General features: G+C 66.2%; 1 protein-coding gene across 2 annotated transcripts; it reads right to left on the reverse strand.

Moving 5' to 3' along the window:
* Positions 1-3,144: 3,144 nt before the first annotated feature.
* Positions 3,145-17,131, reverse strand: LOC120406438 (fibroblast growth factor 18-like). 2 transcript variants are annotated; one of them, XM_039541326.1, is made up of 5 exons: positions 17,012-17,131; positions 15,038-15,068; positions 6,066-6,243; positions 4,399-4,505; positions 3,145-3,949 (listed from the first exon to the last, which is right to left on the reverse strand). In XM_039541326.1, the coding sequence occupies exons 2-5, from the start codon at positions 15,041-15,043 to the stop codon at positions 3,707-3,709; spliced, it is 534 nt and encodes a 177-aa protein (XP_039397260.1). In that variant the 5' UTR covers positions 15,044-15,068; positions 17,012-17,131; the 3' UTR covers positions 3,145-3,706. The 2 variants fall into 2 exon arrangements, with proteins under 2 accessions (XP_039397260.1, XP_039397259.1); XM_039541325.1 differs by lacking the exon at positions 17,012-17,131 and adding an exon at positions 15,153-15,924.
* Between the last annotated feature and the right edge of the window lie 223 nt (positions 17,132-17,354).

The following is a 17,354-nucleotide window of genomic DNA, read 5'->3' on the forward strand; positions in this document are numbered from 1 at the left end:
GGATTGGCAACAGCGTGATTTGTGGGTAAGATCTGATGTGTATATTGACCTGGGTCTGGGGCTTGGTCCTTTGGGATCGAGGGAACCTTTTTCTTTTATTGGGGTGTTGGTTTTCATAACCATTCATCCCCAGGACGAGTGCACTGGTGGTGATACTGGGAGACTGGAGTGTCTAAGGAAATTGCTCGTGTGACTTGTGGTTAGCCAGTGGGGTGAGACCGAAGTCCCTTTTGTCTGGCTGGTTTGGTTTGCCTTAGAGGTGGAAAACCCCCAGCCTGGGTCTGTAACTGCCCTGTTTGAGCGTTTTGTCCTGATTTGGCACCTCAGTTGGGTCCCGCCTGAACCGCATCGTTACACCCCCCCACACACTGAGGCTGCCGCTCACACTGGAAACTGAGGCACACACAATTCCCACACCATGGCTGCCCCCCCACTCACTCCCCACATGCTTGGCAGCAGTGGTGACGTGGGGTTCACGGCTGGGCAGCTCCCCGTGCCCAGGCTGCAGTGCCAGGCTGCATGCAGAGCCCTGCACGCGTTACAGGGCCGGGTCAGTGCAGGCTCACTGGCAGAAGGGCACGGCCCGCCCTGGCCCCGGCAGCAGGCTGGGCTGGCCTGGGAATACCGGGTGTGCAGGGGGGGAGCTGCCCTGCGACCCCCAAGCCGGCCGAGCAGCTCCCAGGACACCAGCCGTGTGTCTGCGCCGCGGCAGCCGGGCGAACATTCCAGCTCGTTAGGATCAATTAGTGCTGAGCGAGCGCTGGAGGCCCTGGCCTGGTGCCAGGCCCACTCCCGAGCAGGGCGCCAGGGCTCGTGCCAAGGAGCCCCCTGGCACCTGGCAGGCCTGGGTGCCTGCCCCCCTCCTCGGCCCCAGGCGGGCAGGCTGGACGGCGGCTGCTGCTCTGGCCCAGGCCTCGTGGCGAGGGCCACTCCAGGGACCAGGCTGCCATGGCCCCGCTGGGACGCTGTGGGGACTCGCGCTGGTCTCTGCTGCTGGCCCCACAGGCCCAGGCCAGGGGCTGCTCCCCCCTCCCCCCACGGCTTGTCCAGTGGGACCTCTGCCCCCTCAATGCAGCTCTTCCCCCCCGCTGTGCGGAGCAGGACGAACAGGCTGGGGCCACCGCTGGGTGTGCCCAGAGAGCAGCGGATGCCCCTCCCCACCCCGCAATACCTGCCGTCCCCAACCCGCCTTCCCCTCCCACCCTCTCCCCTCTCCCCATCACTCCCCTGCCCCACCCACTCCTCCAGCCTCTCCTCCCCACCCCACAATGCCTGCCGTCCCCCAACCTGCCTTCCCCTCCCCACCCCCCATCACTCCCTGCCCCCACCCACTCCTCCAGCCTCTCCCTCCCCACCCCGCAATACCTGCCGCCCCCAACCCACGTTCCCCTCCCCACCCGGCAAATCTCCCCCTCCCGCCACCCCCATCACTCCCCTGCCCCCACCCACTCCTCCAGCCTCTCCCCTCCCCATCCCACAATACCTGCCGTCCCCCAACCTGCCTTCCCCTCCCCACCCGGCAAATCTCCCCCTCCCCGCCACCCCCCCATCACTCCCCTGCCCCCACCCACTCCTCCAGCCTCTCCCCTCCCCACCTGTGACGTTATTGATATAATCTGGGACCATATAGAACATGGTTGCAACCAAGGTCCTGCAGTGGCACCAAATCTTGTATAAAGGGGGTCAAATGAGATGTCTAAGAGCAGGTTAGGGGTGGCTGGTTATGACTATGCTGTCTGGGTGCATGTGTCATTTTTAGTTGAAGTTATGTATATTGGCTCTGTTCTGTCTGTATTTCAAGTTGGTGCTGTGCTTCTGGGTGACACCCCAGACAAGTTGGTGTCAGCTCTGCCTAGCCTGCTTGATGGCCCATTAAGGACCATTAAGGACACAACTGACCCATGGAGAGAAGGCAGATTCGCCTTGTGACTCAGCAAAGTGCAGGGACTGGCCCATGTGACTCCAGACTCCATTTTGCTGTAATTTTCCACAGTAAGAACAAAGGGATTCTTACACCTGGAAAAGCCTATAAAAGGCTGATGCCTCATCTCCATCTGGTCTTCAATCCTGCTTCTTGCCTCTGGAGGGACTTTGCTACAAGGAAGCTCTGAACAAAGGACTGACTGACCCATCCCAGCGGGGGATGTTCCAGAGACTTGATCTGAACCTGCAGTTTACTCCATCACTGCTACAAGCCTGAACTAAGAACTTTGCCATCACTGGATGTAACTGATTCCATTTAACCAATTCTAGCTCTCAGCTCTACCTTTTTCCTTTATGAATAAACCTTTAGATTTTAGATTCTAAAGGATTGGCACCAGCATGATTTGTGGGTAAGATCTGATGTGTATATTGACCTGGGTCTGGGGCTTGGTCCTTTGGGATCGAGGGAACCTTTTTCTTTTATTGGGGTGTTGGTTTTCATAACCATTCATCCCCAGGACGAGTGCACTGGTGGTGATACTGGGAGACTGGAGTGTCTAAGGAAATTGCTTGTGTGACTTGTGGTTAGCCAGTGGGGTGAGACCGAAGTCCCTTTTGTCTGGCTGGTTTGGTTTGCCTTAGAGGTGGAAAAACCCCAGCCTAGGGCTGTAACTGCCCTGTTTGAGCAATTGGTCCTGATTTGGCACCTCAGTTGGGTCCCGCCAGAACTGCACCGTCACACCACCCCACAATACCTGCCGTCCCCCAACCCACGTTCCCCTCCCCACCTGGCAAATCTCCCCCTCCAGCCCCTCCCCGCCACCCCCCCATAACTCCCCTGCCCCACCCACTCCTCCAGCCCCTCCCCTTCACCCCCCCATCACTCCCCTGCCCCCACCCACTCATCCAGCCTCTCCCCTCCCCACACAGCAATACTTAGCCCCCCACCAGGCAAACCTCCCCTGTTCCCACCCCTTCCATCCTCCCCCTGCCCCGGGCTGGCCTGGTGAGCTCGGCATGGGCCATGCCCAGCTGGCCCCCCAGCCCAGCCCAGCCCAGCCCCTCCCCAGGTGCAGCAGACGCAAGGGGAGAGACGCGGATGCCCAGGCCCGACACCCATGCTAAGCACGTTGATATTTAATTAAATTAACCCACCAACTAGGCCTAGTAACAATCATTAACAGAAGCCCGGTGCCCTGTGCCTGCCCCTCTGGCAGGACGAAACCAGCCCTTCTGTGGGGCAGCCTCTGTGCAGCGTGTGGGGTGACCCCCCTGTCATGGGCTGTGGGGCAGGGCCTGGCCCCGTGTGGCGTGTGGGGTGACCCCCCTGTCAGGGCTGTGGGGCAGGGCCTGGCCCCGTGTGGCGTGTGGGGTGACCCCCCTGTCACGGGCTGTGGGGCAGGGCCTGGCCCCATGCGGCGTGTGGGGTGACCCCCCTGTCAGGGCTGTGGGGCAGGGCCTGGCCCCGTGTGGGGTGACCCCCCTGTCAGGGCTGTGGGGCAGGGCCTGGCCCCATGCGGCGTGTGGGGTGACCCCCCTGTCAGGGCTGTGGGGCAGCACGGCCCAGCCCATGCCCTGCGCTGTGGGACCACACACTCCTTCTCCCGTGTCCAGCCCATGGGACCGGCGTTCCCAGCATGCACCGCTTCGCTTGCCGGCATGTGGGGCAGCGCCTGCGTCCCGCCCCCATGGCGTGGCTGAAGCAGAACTGCTGGGAGCCCGTCTCCTCGCCGTGGGAGCTGGGCATGGCCTGGGGGCACCGGCTGGGCACGGGCCCCTGCCTCTAGGTCCGCGGGGTGAGGGCGGTGAAGCGGAACGGGCTCTGCCCCTCGCCCCCGGTGCCCTTGGGGGGCCTCTTCATGAAGTGCCCTTCGCCCTGGGTGCGGTGGGTGCGTGGCCCCCGCTGTGCCCGCCCCTGGCGGGTGAAGCCCAGGTACCAGCCCCGGTGCCGGGCTGACAGGAAAGCCGTGTAGTTGTTCTCCAGGACTTCTTCCACGAAGACGCAGCCCTGGCTCCGCCCGTCCAGCTGGGGGAAGAGAGAGACTCAGGCAGGCGGGGGGGGGGGGGGGTGCAGAAGGGCAGGGGTGTGAGATGCAGGTGGGATGGGGGTGAGGGGATGTGGGACACAGGAGGGGGCAGGGAGCGCAGGCGGGGGTGCTGTGGGTGAGGGGGGAGGCAGGCGGCTTGGTCATTGTGACCCCCCCCGGGACAGGCTGCCAGGCCAGGCCAGCCCCCCAGTGAGCCTGGCTGCCCCGTGGCCCTTGCCCAGCCGGCTCTGGGGAGGGGCTGGGGCCCTCGCTGGCCACCCCCTCACCCGGGCAGGGGCTGGGCGTGGCTCAGGGATGCAGGGCCTGGCCCCCGCTGCTGGGAGGAGCAGGAAGGGACCGGGGCAGCCTGGGGGTGCTGGGGAGCCCTGGAGGGATGGGGCCTTGTGCCCCCCGGAGAGGGCAGGCCTGGCCCAGGGCAGCCCCATACCTTGCCCAGCACCTTCCCCCTCCTGTCCATGCAGACGTAGTAGCCGGTCTCCTTGCCCTTGATGCGAACGTGGCTCCCAAAGGTGTCGCTCTCCACGGCCAGCAGCGCTGCAAGGAGCCAGGCGTAGGAGTTAGGAGGGGCTGAGACGGGGGTGGGGGAGCAGAGATGAATGAGCCTGGAGCATCCCAGCCTGGCACAAATCCAGGCAAAACTGAGGCTAGGATTGTGGAGGGGCTGCGGCTCGGGAGTGAGGGGCACCGGCAGAGCTGGGGTGAGCCCAGGGCTGCGGATCGGGAGTGAGGGGCACCGGCAGGGCTGGGGGGGGAGCCCTGGGCTGGGCTAGCAGGGGCTCCGGGTTGGGAGTGAGGGGCACCGGCAGAGCTGGGGGGTAGCTCTGGGCTGGGCTGGCAGGGGCTGCGGATCGGGAGTGAGGGGCACCGGCAGAGCTGGGGGGAGCCCAGGGCTGCGGGTCGGGAGTGAGGGGCACCGGCAGAGCTGGGGGGAGCCCAGGGCTGCGGGTCGGGAGTGAGGGGGGGGGCCAGGCGGGGCGGTAAGGGCTGCCGATCCGGAGTGCGGGGCACCGGCAGAGCTGGGGGGAGCCCAGGGCTGCGGGTCGGGAGTGAGGGGGGGCAGGGCTGGGCTGTAAGGGCTGCGGATCGGGAGTGAGGGGCACCGGCAGAGCTGGGGGGAGCCCAGGGCTGCGGGTCGGGAGTGAGGGGCACCGGCAGAGCAGGGGGGAGCCCAGGGGGGGGGGTGGGTAGTGTGGGGGGGGGCTGGGCTGGGCTGTAAGTGCTGCGGATCAGGAGTGAGGGGCACCGGCAGAGCTGGGGGGAGCCCAGGGCTGCGGATCGGGAGTGAGGGGCACCAGCAGAGCTGGGGGGAGCCCAGGGCTGCGGGTCGGGAGTGAGGGGCACCGGCAGAGCTGGGGGGAGCCCAGGGCTGCGGGTCGGGAGTGAGGGGCACCGGCAGAGCTGGGGGGAGCCCAGGGCTGCGGGTCGGGAGTGAGGGGCACCGGCAGGGCTGGGGGGAGCTGGCTGCCTGCTCACAGGGCCCCGTTACTCTGTGCTTGCTCCAGCAGAGCAGGTCTCCGGGTGCCAGACTCCTGCTGAGCCCTGGTGCAGTTCCCGGAGGCTCGGGCTGCGGGGTGGGCGCAGCGTGGCCCAGGCCGGAAGGTCGTGCAGCTCCCTGCTGGCGTGCGGGCTGCGTGGCTGGGATACTCGGCATTCCTGGGCCCCTGCCAGGATGGCCTGGGAAGCTGGTGGGGCCGGCTGGTTTGCAGGATAAGGAGCCGTGTTATCAGGTGTTTACTGGGCAGTCGGTGGGCGCAGCCGCCCGCCGCTCTCCAGCAGCTGCCGGCTGTGCTGCAGACGGGCGCGGCCCGAGCGGGAGGGCACGGCTGGAATCTGCCTCCTGCCCCAAGAGCCACAGCTTCCGGCTGCCTGTGGGGGCGGGTGGGGAGGGGAGCAGGGGCATGGGCCCAGGCTGGGTTCGCTGGCACCCCTGGGCTGGGGCAATGGTGGCTGCAGAACTAGGAGGCGCCAGCCAATGGGCCCCTCCTGAGCAGCCTCCAATGTAGGGCAGAGCCGGACTCCCCTGCTCCAGGGGAGCTCTGGGGGCAGGACACGTGGCTGCAGCCCCCTCCCCATGAGGTCCCCCCAGGCCCGCACCGTATTTGTTGCCGTCCTCCCCATTGGCACGGACCCGCTTGCCGAGGACCTGCAGGTGCCCGCTGCTGCTGCGGCTGTACAGCTGGTAGACACGGACGTGCCGGCGGCTCACCTCGTCCAGGTGCCGTGTGCGGTTCTCCACGTAGAGGCGGAAGTTGGCCGCGGTCTGGTGAGACTCCTGCAGGGAAAGGCAGGCCTGGCTCCCCACTGCGGCTCTGGGGGTCAGGCCCCTCTGGAGGAGGGCTGGGGCCTGCCGAGCCCCTCGCAGCATGAGGAGACGAAGGGCAGATGCTGGCCAGGCCCATAGCCTGTCTGCCCAGGGAGCCACGGGAGGGTCCTCCCAGCCAGGGACCCACCCAGCCCCAAACAGGTCTCTGTCCCCTCCCCCCAGGCAGTGTCTCTCCCCAGGGCCCTGCCCGAATGGGGCCCCCATCCGTCCCTGAGCAGGCCCATCGGCACATGCTCCATGTCCTGCCCCTCCTGCAGACTGGCACCACCCGGGATGCCAGGCCCAGGGAGCTCCTCTGGGACCCTGGTGTGGGGCCTGGGACGCTGGCCCAGCCGGGCCCAGGAACTCCAGCCGCTGCCCTGGCCTCTCCACCCAGCCATTCTGCTCTGGCTCCGGCCCCGTTCGCCTGGCATGGTCAAGGCGGCCCCGCGTCCACTGGCCAAGTGCCGGGGTCTGTCTCTGCCGGCCCCAGGGGTTACAGCTGGGGGACTGGCAGTGACTCCAGGGGACCAGCTGCATGACGCTTCCCATGGCAACACCCATTCAGGCCGAAATCTCCCCGGCCCGGTGCCTGCCCCAGGCCACATCCGCTGACCCAGCTGAGCTGGGCGTCACGTCCTCGCTGGTGTGTCCCAAACCTGGGGCTCTTTGCTGCTTCGCTTCAGCCGCAGCTGCTCGGGCAGGAGGTTGCGGAAAATCCCGGCTTCCATTTCCACAAAGGTGCCACGTTTGCGGACAGAAGCCGGAAAGCGGGACCGGAGCGTCTCCCCCAGAAAACCCACCTGGTGCTGTGGCATATCACCGGGTCTCCCGCCAACCACATGCGGTTCAGCCGGGGGGAGGAGGGGCTAGGCTGGCTCCCAACCACGCTGTGGATGTGTCAGTGCCGCCAGGCTGAGGAGCAGGGACCTGACATTTGGCGGCAAGTTGCCCTGGGGTCAGGGACGTAGTTTAGAGACGCCTCACTGAGGGCGCAGGAACAGACCATCCCGATGTGCAGCAAATATGGCAGGCGCCCAGCTTGGCAAAGCTCGGTGAGCTTAAACTCAGAAAGGCAGCTGAGGAGATGTGGCAGCTTGGCCAAATGACCAGGGAGGAGTATAAAGATATTGCTCAGCTTGCAGGGGTGTAACCAGGAAGGCCAAGGCACAACTGGAGTTGCAGCTAACAAGGGATGTGAAGGGTGACAAGGAGGGTTTCTGCAGGTATGTTAGCAACAAGGAGGGGGTCAGGGAAAGTGTGGGGCCCTGTGGTGCGGCTTTGCCGCGGCGCGTCCCTCAGCGGGGCTGTGGGGTATCCCGCCGCCGGCCCTGCGGCAGTGTGGGGCGGCCGGCACGGGTCAGGGGCTCAGACCTTTCAGCAGGGGGCTGAGCCAATCGTTCCGATAGCCACCCAGGCCCTATGTCAGGGCGAGGCAGCAAACAAGCCGTCAGAGACCCAGGCCCTTAGGCAGGGGCTGTCAGTAGTTCCAATATCAGGAGGTCCCAGCCTCTCCAGGCCAGGGAAAAGGGGGAGTGGGCGGCAGGGGGGACGCAGGCCCACCCACTCCACGGCGTCCCAGGCCAGGGCCCTGGCAGCGGCAGAGACTCGCTGCTGTCAGTGGGGATCCTGGCCGCAACACACGGACATCGTCTCTGGCAGTGCTGCAGCCAGACTGGGGTCAGCTGCCCCCGGGCTACTTCCACACTCCCCCTCGTAGGGTACCTGGGTCGTGGTAGCGTTGCCGACGGTCTCAAACACCATCGGTTCCTCGGGGTAAGTAGCGGATGGTAGGCTCAGCTGCAACTCGGGGCAAGCGGCAGGCTCGGCTCCTCCTCGGGGTAGCTGGAGCGGGGTGGGCTCGGCCAGTCCTCCCTGGGGTAATGAGCGCGGGGTGGGCTCGGCTCCTCGGGGTAACGAGCGCGGGGTGGGCTCGGCCGACCCAGTGCGACATCAGGCCGGCCGCGGCCTTCTGCTGTCTCCCCAGAGGGAGCTCGGTCGCAGACATCTGGCCTCTCCGGTGGCTGGTTCCCAACTGAGCTCTGCCGTGAGCTTTTATACTCCCGGGTCTGCGCCATGACCTCTGAGGGGCGGGCGCAGGACCCAGTGACTCTGCCCATGCTGGTGTTAGGGGAGGTCTGTCCCTCAGCGGGGCTGTGGGGTATCCCACCGCCTCGCTACAGGCCCGTACTGAACGGGGGAGGCAACCTAGCGACAGAGGATGTGGAAAAAGCTGAAGTACTCAATGCTTTTTTTGCCTTGGTCTGCACAGACAAGGTCAGCTCCCAGACGGCTGCACTGGGCAGCACAGTTTGGGGAGGAGGTGAGCAGCCCTCAGTGGAGAAAGAAGTGGTTCAGGATTACTTAGAAAAACTGGACAAGCACAAGTCTATGGGGCCGGATGCGCTGCATCCGAGGGTGCTAAAGGAGTTGGCGGATGTGAGTGCAGAGCCATTGGCCATTATCTTTGATAATTCATGGCGATTGGGGGAGGTCCCAGATGATTGGAAAAAGGCTACTGTAGTGCCCATCTTTTAAAAAGGGAAGAAAGAGAACCCAGGGAACTACAGACTCACTTCAGTCCCTGGAAAAATCATGGAGCAGGTCCTCAAGGAATCAATTCTGAAGCACTTAGAGGAGAGGAAAGTGATCAGGAACAGTCAGCATGGATTCACCCAGGGCAAGTCATGCCTGACCAACCTGATTGCCTTCTATGAGGAGATAACTGGCTCTGTGGATGAGGGGAAAGCAGTGGATATGTTATTCCTTGACTTTAGCAAAGGTTTTGATATGGTCTCCCATGGTATTCTTGCCAGCAAGTTAAAGAAGTATGGGCTGGATGATTGGACTATAAGGTGGATAGAAAACTGGCTAGATGGTCGGGCTCAACGGGTAGTGATCAACGGCTCCATGTCTAGTTGGCAGCCGGTATCAAGTGGAGTGCCCCAGGGGTCAGTCCTGGGGCCGGTTTTGTTCAATATCTTCATTAATGATCTGGATGATGGGATGGATTGAACCCTCAGCAAGTTTGCAGATGACACTAAGCTGGGGGGGAAGAGGTAGATTTGCTGGAGGGTAGGGATAGGGTCCAGAGTGACCTAGACTAAATGGAGGATTGGGTCAAAAGAAATCTGATGAGGTTTAACAAGGACAAGTGTAGAGTCCTGCACTTAGGACGGAAGAATCCCATGCACTGCTACAGACTAGGGACCGAATGGCTGGGCAGCAGTTCTGCAAAAAAGGACCTAGGGGTTACAGTGGACGAGAAGCTGGATAGGAGTCAGCAGTGTGCCCTTGTTGCCAAGAAGGCCAACGGCATATTGGGCTGTATAAGTAGGGGCATTGCCAGCAGATCGAGGGATGTGATCATTCCCCTCTATTCAGCACTGGTGAGGCCTCATCTGGAGTTACTGTGTCCAGTTTTGGGCCCCACACAACAAGAAGGATGTGGAAAAATTGGAAAGAGTCCAGCGGAGGGCAACAAAAATGATTAGGGGGCTGGAGCACATGACTTATGAGGAGAGGCTGAGGGAACTGGGTTATTTAGTCTGCAGAAGAGAAGAATGAGGGGGGATTTGATAGCTGCTTTCAACTACCTGAAAGGGGGTTCCAAAGAGGATGGATCTAGACTGTTCTCAGTGGTAGCAGATGACAGAACAAGGAGCAATGGTCTCAAGTTGCAGAGGGGGAGGTTTAGGTTGGATATTAGGAAAAACTTTTTCACTAGCAGGGTGGTGAAGCACTGGAATGGGTTCCCTAGGGAGGTGGTGGAATCTCCTTCCTTAGAGATTTTTAAGGTCAGGCTTGACAAAGCCCTGGCTGGGATGATTTAGTTGGGTTTGGTCCTGCTCTGAGCAGGGGGTTGGACTAGATACCTCCTGAGGTCTCTTCCAGCCCTGAGATTCTGTGCTTCTATGACTGTAGGTGCCTTGTGAAAATCTGGCCAAGTTATAAGAGTCCCCAACTGCACATGCTCAGCAGAGCTTTGTTAGCGTTCAGCAGCTAAATTCTCCAAAGAGTCCGTCTGCACTGGCCATGCTCCACCCCAGGGCTGCAGGGACTGGGCAGCACTTTCCCGCAGTGGCTTCTCTGGGGCCCAGAACCGAGAGCAGCTGATGCCTCATTTGTGCTCAGTTCTGGGGGCTCGACTTTGCGCCAGCAGTGACAGCCCCGCCCTGCAGCAGCCCCGCCCTGCTCGCCCCAGGACGCACAAGGGCCAGCCACCCCCAGGGGGCGAGAGCCGAATCTGCTGTCCCCCAAACCCTGGGGCTTTCCAATCACGGCTCTTAGGCTCTGCCCATCAGCACAGTGCCAGAGCCTCCCCACACGCTCCCCCGGGCAGTGGGGCAGATGTTAGACCAGAAGGGCCCAGAGAGACTGCATGACGCACCCAAGGGCACAGGGGGCTCGGTGGCAGAGCAGGACGCTGGACCCAGGTGTCCTAGGCCAGGTCCCAAGCTGCCAGGCAGCCTCCAGTCTTCCGCCCCGCCCTTGCTCCAGGCCCTGTTGTGCTGCCAAGGTGGATCCCCCCCCGGCCCAGGGGTGTCTCACAGTCAGTGATGGGGGGTGTCCCAGCCCTCCTGGGTCTGGTCGGGCGTCTTTGCCACCAGCCGTGCTGGCCCGAAGGCTCGGCCTCTCGAGCGCTGCTGGGGGTGTCGCTGCTTCCCGGGCAGCCTGCCAGCCACTTTCTGGTTGGCACCTTGTTCCTGGCTCGTTTGTACCAGGGTTAATTGTCTTTGGCTCAGGGAGCTTGTTAGCTGTTGAGACTAAGGCTCTTGTGCTTGTGCCCAGGAGGCTGCCCGGGAGCTGCGCTGCAGCCAGGAGCCCTCCAGCCCCAGGGCTGCACAGACGCTCCTGGGAGGTCCGGCTCAGCGCCGCGCCCGGCCCGAGACAGCAGAGGGGGTGGGGACAGCGGACAGCAGCCGGGAGACACACGCGCCAGCTCGTGCTACCAACCATGTGGCCGTGGTGCCTTGGGAAGCTGCATCAGATCCCAGGTCCTCGCTCTCGCACAATCCCCGGGAGATCCTACGCAGGGTCGGTGCAAGGATGTTTCACGCCCCAGGCGAAACTTTCACCATGCGCCCCGCACCCCCACCCTGACGTTTGCCCCCCCGCAGCACCTCCCCCCCTCCGCCCTGATGCGCCCCCCCACCCCAGCTCACCCCTGCCCCGAGCACGCCATGGCCGCTTCACTTCTCCCGCCTCCCAGGCTTGCGGTGCCTAAGCTGATTGGCGCCGCAAGCCTGGGAGGTGGGAGAAGTGAAGCACCACGGCGCGCTCGGGGAGGAGGCGGGGCAGGGGTGAGCTGGGGCGGGGAGTTCCCCTGCGTGCCGCCCCCCCTTACTTGCTGCAGGCGGCCCTCCCCGCGCTCCCCTGCCCCAGCTCCCTCCACCTAAATGCCGGTGGCGACAGGGGCGGCTGAAGATCCGGCCACTGCGGTCGCTGCCGAAGAAAATGCCGCCCCCCAAATGTCAGCACCCTAAATGGTTGCACCAGCCCTGATCCTACATCTGCCCCGGCCAGGCAGGGTCCAGCCGCAGCTTGGCCTCACGCCGTGAGCTGCCGGCTGCAGCAGTGAAACCCTCCCAAGGCCAGAGCTTGGCCTCCTCGCCGCGGGGGCGGTGCATGGCTCACAGCCAGCTGCTCCGCCCCGGGGGATGGCAGGAGAACCGGGGCCCCATCCGTGGGGCAGAACGACAGTGACAAAGGCCCCGCCCTGCGTGCACTGCCAGCTCAAGCTTAGCTCGCTACCACACAAGCTAAGGGAGCAGCTCCACTAGCATGCAGCTTCAGCAGGTTGTTACCCTGCGGTCAGGTTTGAGTTCTGGGTTCAGGCAGAGCCTCCTCCCATCCCCAGAGCTGATTAGGCCATGGCTTGGGGAGCCCATCATGAGGCTGGGCCCAGCACCGCCCCCCAGCCCCTCTCTGCAGCTTGTGCTAGTCTCTGATCAGATCTGCAGCCTTCGTTTTCCTCCCCCCTTCCCAGACGTCCCCTCTGACCTGCTCCAATGGCTGGGCCCTGCCCGGCCCGGCCGGGGAAGCACCCAGGGCAGGCACCACGGGGCCCCAGGGCTGGGAACTCGAGTCCCTGCAGCCCAACGGGAGAGTGCCCGGCCGGCCGCAGGGCTGGAACAGAACCACCCGGGGGCATGGCCCAGCAGGGTGCACCAAGCCACATCCGGGGCAGGTGTTGGGAGTGGGGGTAGCAGGCTGGGTGAGTCCTGCAGTAGCACGTTCCCAGGGAATCCCAGCCCAGGGACCCCCCCCGCAGGCTGCCCTGGCACACGCTCCCTTAGTGGTCACTGCCTGCCCGCCCCCAGGATCCCCCCTGGCATGGCAGCTCCAGGCGCCCATCCTCGCCCGCCCAGTGTCTCAAGAGCAGGGCAGGGGGCCCATCACAGGCACCTCCCGGCTCCCCCCAGGGCGACGGCAAGGGGCAGGGCACCGATGGGGCCTGCTCCCTGCCTGAGCCCCCCACCCCAGGGCACAGTTCCCGCCGTGTCTGCATGAGCCCTGGGGAGCAGGCAGGGCCCCGGCCCTCGGGGCGCGGCCACCAGCAATGAGGACCCTGCCCCCAGCACAGCTGCCCTCTACTGAGCAGCTGGGAGCGGGGCTGGGTTGGGGGCTCCCACAGCCCCTCCTTGGGACCTGCAGCTGGGGCCCAGCCCCCCCCGGGTCCCGCCCACGGGGCAGGCAGTGCAGACGAGCTGGGGACGGCCGGCAGACGCCCCACGAGGGGCCAGCAGCAGCCACGTTCATGGTGGGAGTTTGCTGCCGATTCCTCAGCTGGCCTAGTTACGTCTCCGCAGCTCCGTGAACCGCCTCCGCTGGGCGCCGGCTGAACCGCGCTGTGACGGGGGGCCGGTGAGGCTGCCCGGGGCTGAGCCCAGCAGGCCCAGAGCATGGGCAGAGCAGGCTGGGTTACCCTGGGCTCCTGGCTCAGACAGCGCCCAGGACCAGCTGCTCCAGAGCACACGGTGGCAGGCAGTTCCACTGGCCACTCGTGTGCAAAGCGCTGCCTTGTGTCACTGGGAGATTTGCTGCCCCTCCGTTTAATCGACTGTGCCCATGTGCCAGCCCCTGCCCCACTGCTGGCCCCACCCTGCCCCTCACGCGCCAGCCCACGGACTGCCCCTGACAGGCCCCACCCCCTTGGATGAGGCCCCGCCCCCAGGACAAGCCCCAGTGGGGCTGGGACAGGAGACAGAAGTCGCTGGCAGCCACCCCCACCCTGAAGGGCAGCAGGGGGGGCGCCTGGCTGTGCTGCCAAGAGTGGGGTCAGGGCCCCACTTGTCCTGGCTGCAGGGGGCCCAGAGGAGAGCAGGGGACCATGGGGGTGGGGGAGCTGCTGGCCCTGCCTCCCTCACTCCGGGTCCCCCCTTTGTCTCCTGCCCCAGCTCCAGTCCCTTGGCCATGGCGAGGGCTCCACACTTTGCTGGCAGGCTCGGCGCCCGCGACGGGCGTGACATGGGCTCGCCAGCACTCACTGGACGGATGAGCCCCGCGAGACCTCCCCCGCCCCAGCGCCTCGGGGCAGCCCCAGCCTCGCTCCCCGGGGAAGGAACACAGCGTCGCCCCCCATAGCCCGGCCAGGGAGCCCCCGGCAACAGAGAAGGAAGGGGGCAGGCCCACGTCCCAGAGGAGCCAGGGGCAGAGCCACTAGTGGGACCCAGCCTCCCCCTGCCACTCCACCCGCTAGAGTCAGGGGTTCCAAGGCCAGACGGGCCCCTTGGGATCCTCCAGTCGGGCCCCCGGCATGGCCCAGACGGACCTGCCAGGAAAGCAGGCAGCAGTGACGGACGGAGCTCAGCAGGCGGCAGGAACCTCCCTCGGCCCAGCTGCTGCCTCTCACGAGCGGGGGGGGGGGGGGAATTACCGCAGCCACGGGAGCCCCCCCGGTCTGCCCTGAAGCACGGCCGCGGAGCCGGTTTAGTGTAGACGTGCCCTTGGGAAATGGTCCAAGGGTCCCAACCTCACTGGTAGGTCCCTTGGTTCCAGGCTGACTCTAGCTTCAGCGTCCAGCCACTGGCCCGCGATCAACCGCCCCGGGCTAGGCTGATGGGCCCCCCAGGTACCTGCAGGCTGGGATCACGGCGCCCGTGTTAAACCAGACTGACCGAGCGCCCTGGGTCTCGCACTCAGGGCAGGTTCCTCGCCCCTCGATCCTTCCCGGAGCTCTTCACTGACCCTCCCCAGTTACCACCAGCCTCCCTGAACTGTGGGCAGCAGACCTGGCACAGGATCCCAGCAGCGCCCGCCCCAGAGGGGAAATCATCTGTTTGCATCCCAGGATAACAGCAGCTCAGCTGAGTATCCACCACAACCCCACCTCCTTGTCATCCCCTGATGCCAGGACAGAGCCCCCCAGCCTGTAAATCTGCCCCTTGATCCCAGATGGACATTTACATGGAGCCATTTTAAAACACTCATTTGCTTGCTTCTCCCCTGCAGAGCTGGGGACAGAACCCAGGAGTCCTGGCTCCTCACCCCCACTTTCTCCTCTCCGAGCTGGGGATAGGAACTGCCCCCCCCCCCGAGCTGTTCATCCCCTTTGCCGGGTAGCCCTGATGCTGTGGGACGAGCTCCCAGGCGAGGCTCCGGGGCACCGGCTCAGCCAGGAAACTGCTGCAGCTCCACTTTGCTTTGAGAGCCGCCCGGGACCCTGGTGCAGAAGGGAGGTGAGAGGGGCTGGGGCCAGAGGGATCCCCGGCCCCTCTCCCCTGGCCTGGCAGAGCGGGGCCCAGCCGGACGCAGCACTTACCTGCATGGGAAGGAGCAGGAGCAGCAGGTACCTGGCAGGAGAGGAGAGAGGCAGCATTAGTCTCGTCCCCACCAGCCACTGCCCTGCCCGACGGCCCCTGGCACAGGGAACTTACAGGCAGGCGAGACGGCCCAGGGACAGAGGCATCACGGACAGGTGGGACCCCACCGCCTGCACCCAGCGGCTGGTCTGGGGGTGCTTATCCAGCAACCACCATGGGGGCACCAGTGGGTGGATGGAGCAGGGGCCCTGGCTCAGACCCTGGTCCTTCCCGCAGCGCACGGAGCCTTGCCCAGGGCAGCACCCCCGGCCAGGGCTCTGCACCTCTCCCCACCGGCTTCTCCTCGCTCGGCGGGTGGCTGGGTGCCAGGGCGGGCATGGAGCCCAGGCAGGGCTGCAGGCGCCCAGAGCCCAGCTCCGCGGCGAGGGCTGGGGCTGCAGGGAAAGCTCCGTGCTCCGGAGAGCCGGGGGTGGGTGCCAGCGGAGTGGGGGGCGGCCCATGCCACCTCCCTGGGGCTGCCGGGGCCAGGCAGGCAGAGAGCATCCTGGCCGGGGGTGAGACTGAATGACCCCTGCGGTCCCGTCTCACTCTGTGGGTCCAGAGCCAGGCGCAGGGGACCTGGCCAGGGCTGTGGGCATGGGCCCAGCTGGTAGCCCCCCCGGTTGCTGGGAGACCCCCCCACAGCTAGGACAACGTCCCAGCAGGCCTGTAAGGACCCCATGGGAGGCCTGGGCCCCTCCGCGGCCAGAGCAGCCCCTGTCCCAGGGCTCAGGGGAGGGCGCTGGGGGTACCAGGCTGACGTACGCTGGTGCCTGTGCACCAGCTGGGCACTGGGAGAGGGGCCCACCCTGCCCCCAGCAGGGCTCCCCACGCCTCTGCCCAAGCCTGCTGCTCTGCCCCCAGCCAGCCCATCCCCCCGGAGCGGTACTGCCCCAGGGGGCTGCGGGGCCCAGGCCAGCCTGGGAGGGGTTCAGTGGGGGGGCTCTCCCTGGCAGTCGGTGCTGGCCCCAGGGGGGCACTAGGGGGTGCTGGGCTGCAGGGAGCAGGGCAGGGGGCAGCAGGGGGGCTCTCCCCGGCAGTCGGTACTGGCCCCAGGGGGGCACTAGGGGGTGCTGTACAGCAGGGAGCAGGGCAGGGGGCAGCAGGGGGGCTCTCCCCCGGCAGGCAGGGCAGCCCCAGGGGGGCACTAGGGGGTGCTGGGCTGCAGGGAGCAGGGCAGGGGGCAGCAGGGGGGCTCTCCCCCGGCAGTCGGTGCTGGCCCCAGGGGGGCACTAGGGGGCGCTGGGCCGCAGGGAGCAGGGCAGGGGGCAGCAGGGGGGCTCTCCCCCGGCAGGCAGGGCTGGCCCCAGGGGGGCACTAGGGGGCGCTGTACAGCAGGGAGCAGGGCAGGGGGCAGCAGGGGGGCTCTCCCCCGGCAGGCAGGGCGGCCCCAGGGGGCCACTAGGGGGCGCTGGGCTGCAGGGGGCAGGGCAGGGGGCAGCAGGGGGGCTCTCCCCCGGCAGGCAGGGCTGACCCAGGGGGCCACTAGGGGGTGCTGGGCCGCAGGGAGCAGGGCAGGGGGCAGCCGGGGGGCTCTCCCCTGGCAGTCGGTGCTGGCCCCAGGGGGGCACTGGGGGCACTAAGCCGCAGGGAGCAGGGCAGGGGAAGCCGGGGGGCTCTCCCCCGGCAGGCAGTGCGGCCCCAGGGGGGCACTAGGGGCGCTGGGCTGCAGGGGCCGGCGGGGGCCGCAGTGAGTGGGCGGGGGGCCGCAGGGGGGCGCTGGGGGGCCGCTGTTTCCTGGCGGATCCGGGGCTGCCGGAGGTGACTGGGGCGGGGGCCAGGCTGGGGGGGCCCAGGGGGGCCGGGCTGTGGGGGGGCGCGCAGGGGGGCCGGGCTGGGGGCCCAGGGAGGAGACTCGGGGCAGGTGTTTGGGCCCCTCGATGCCCCCCCCCGCTCCTGCCCGGACCCGCGGACCGGACTGGACCGGACCGGACCGAGCTGCCGTGGGGAGGCGGCGCCACCGCGTGGCCAGGCCCGCGGGCAGCGAGCGCGGGGCGGGGGCACCGGACAGTCAGACCCCGCCGGAGCCCGGCCCGGCAGCAGCTTGAGCCCACGTGGGACCCAGACCCCGCCCCTCCGGCCGGCTGGCCAATGGCAGGGAGCCGCTCTCCCGATTGGCTGCACCGCGGGGCGCCTCGCTGTGGTTCCCTGTGCTGCGGGCAGGGTGCGTCCCTGGGGGCACTGCAGGGGGCGCTGCACGGGGCTGCTCGGGGGTCAGTGCATGGGGGCACTGCATGGGGCACTGTACAGGTCACTGCACGGGGCTGGCTGGGGGGG

The sequence above is a fragment of the Mauremys reevesii genome, linkage group 5, assembly GCF_016161935.1.
Source record: "Mauremys reevesii isolate NIE-2019 linkage group 5, ASM1616193v1, whole genome shotgun sequence".
Taxonomy (NCBI): Eukaryota; Metazoa; Chordata; order Testudines; family Geoemydidae; genus Mauremys; species Mauremys reevesii.

Excerpts from the sequence above, each read along its gene's own strand:
- LOC120406438 (XM_039541325.1), bottom strand. The coding sequence starts at position 15,538 with ATGGGCCGCCCCCCACTCCGCTGGCACCCACCCCCGGCTCTCCGGAGC. Across the intron at positions 6,244-15,037 it reads TCCTGCTCCTTCCCATGCAG|GAGTCTCACCAGACCGCGGC; the intron begins GTAAGTGCTGCG and ends CTTTCCCTGCAG. Across the intron at positions 4,506-6,065 it reads GGAGGACGGCAACAAATACG|CGCTGCTGGCCGTGGAGAGC; the intron begins GTGCGGGCCTGG and ends GGCTCCTTGCAG.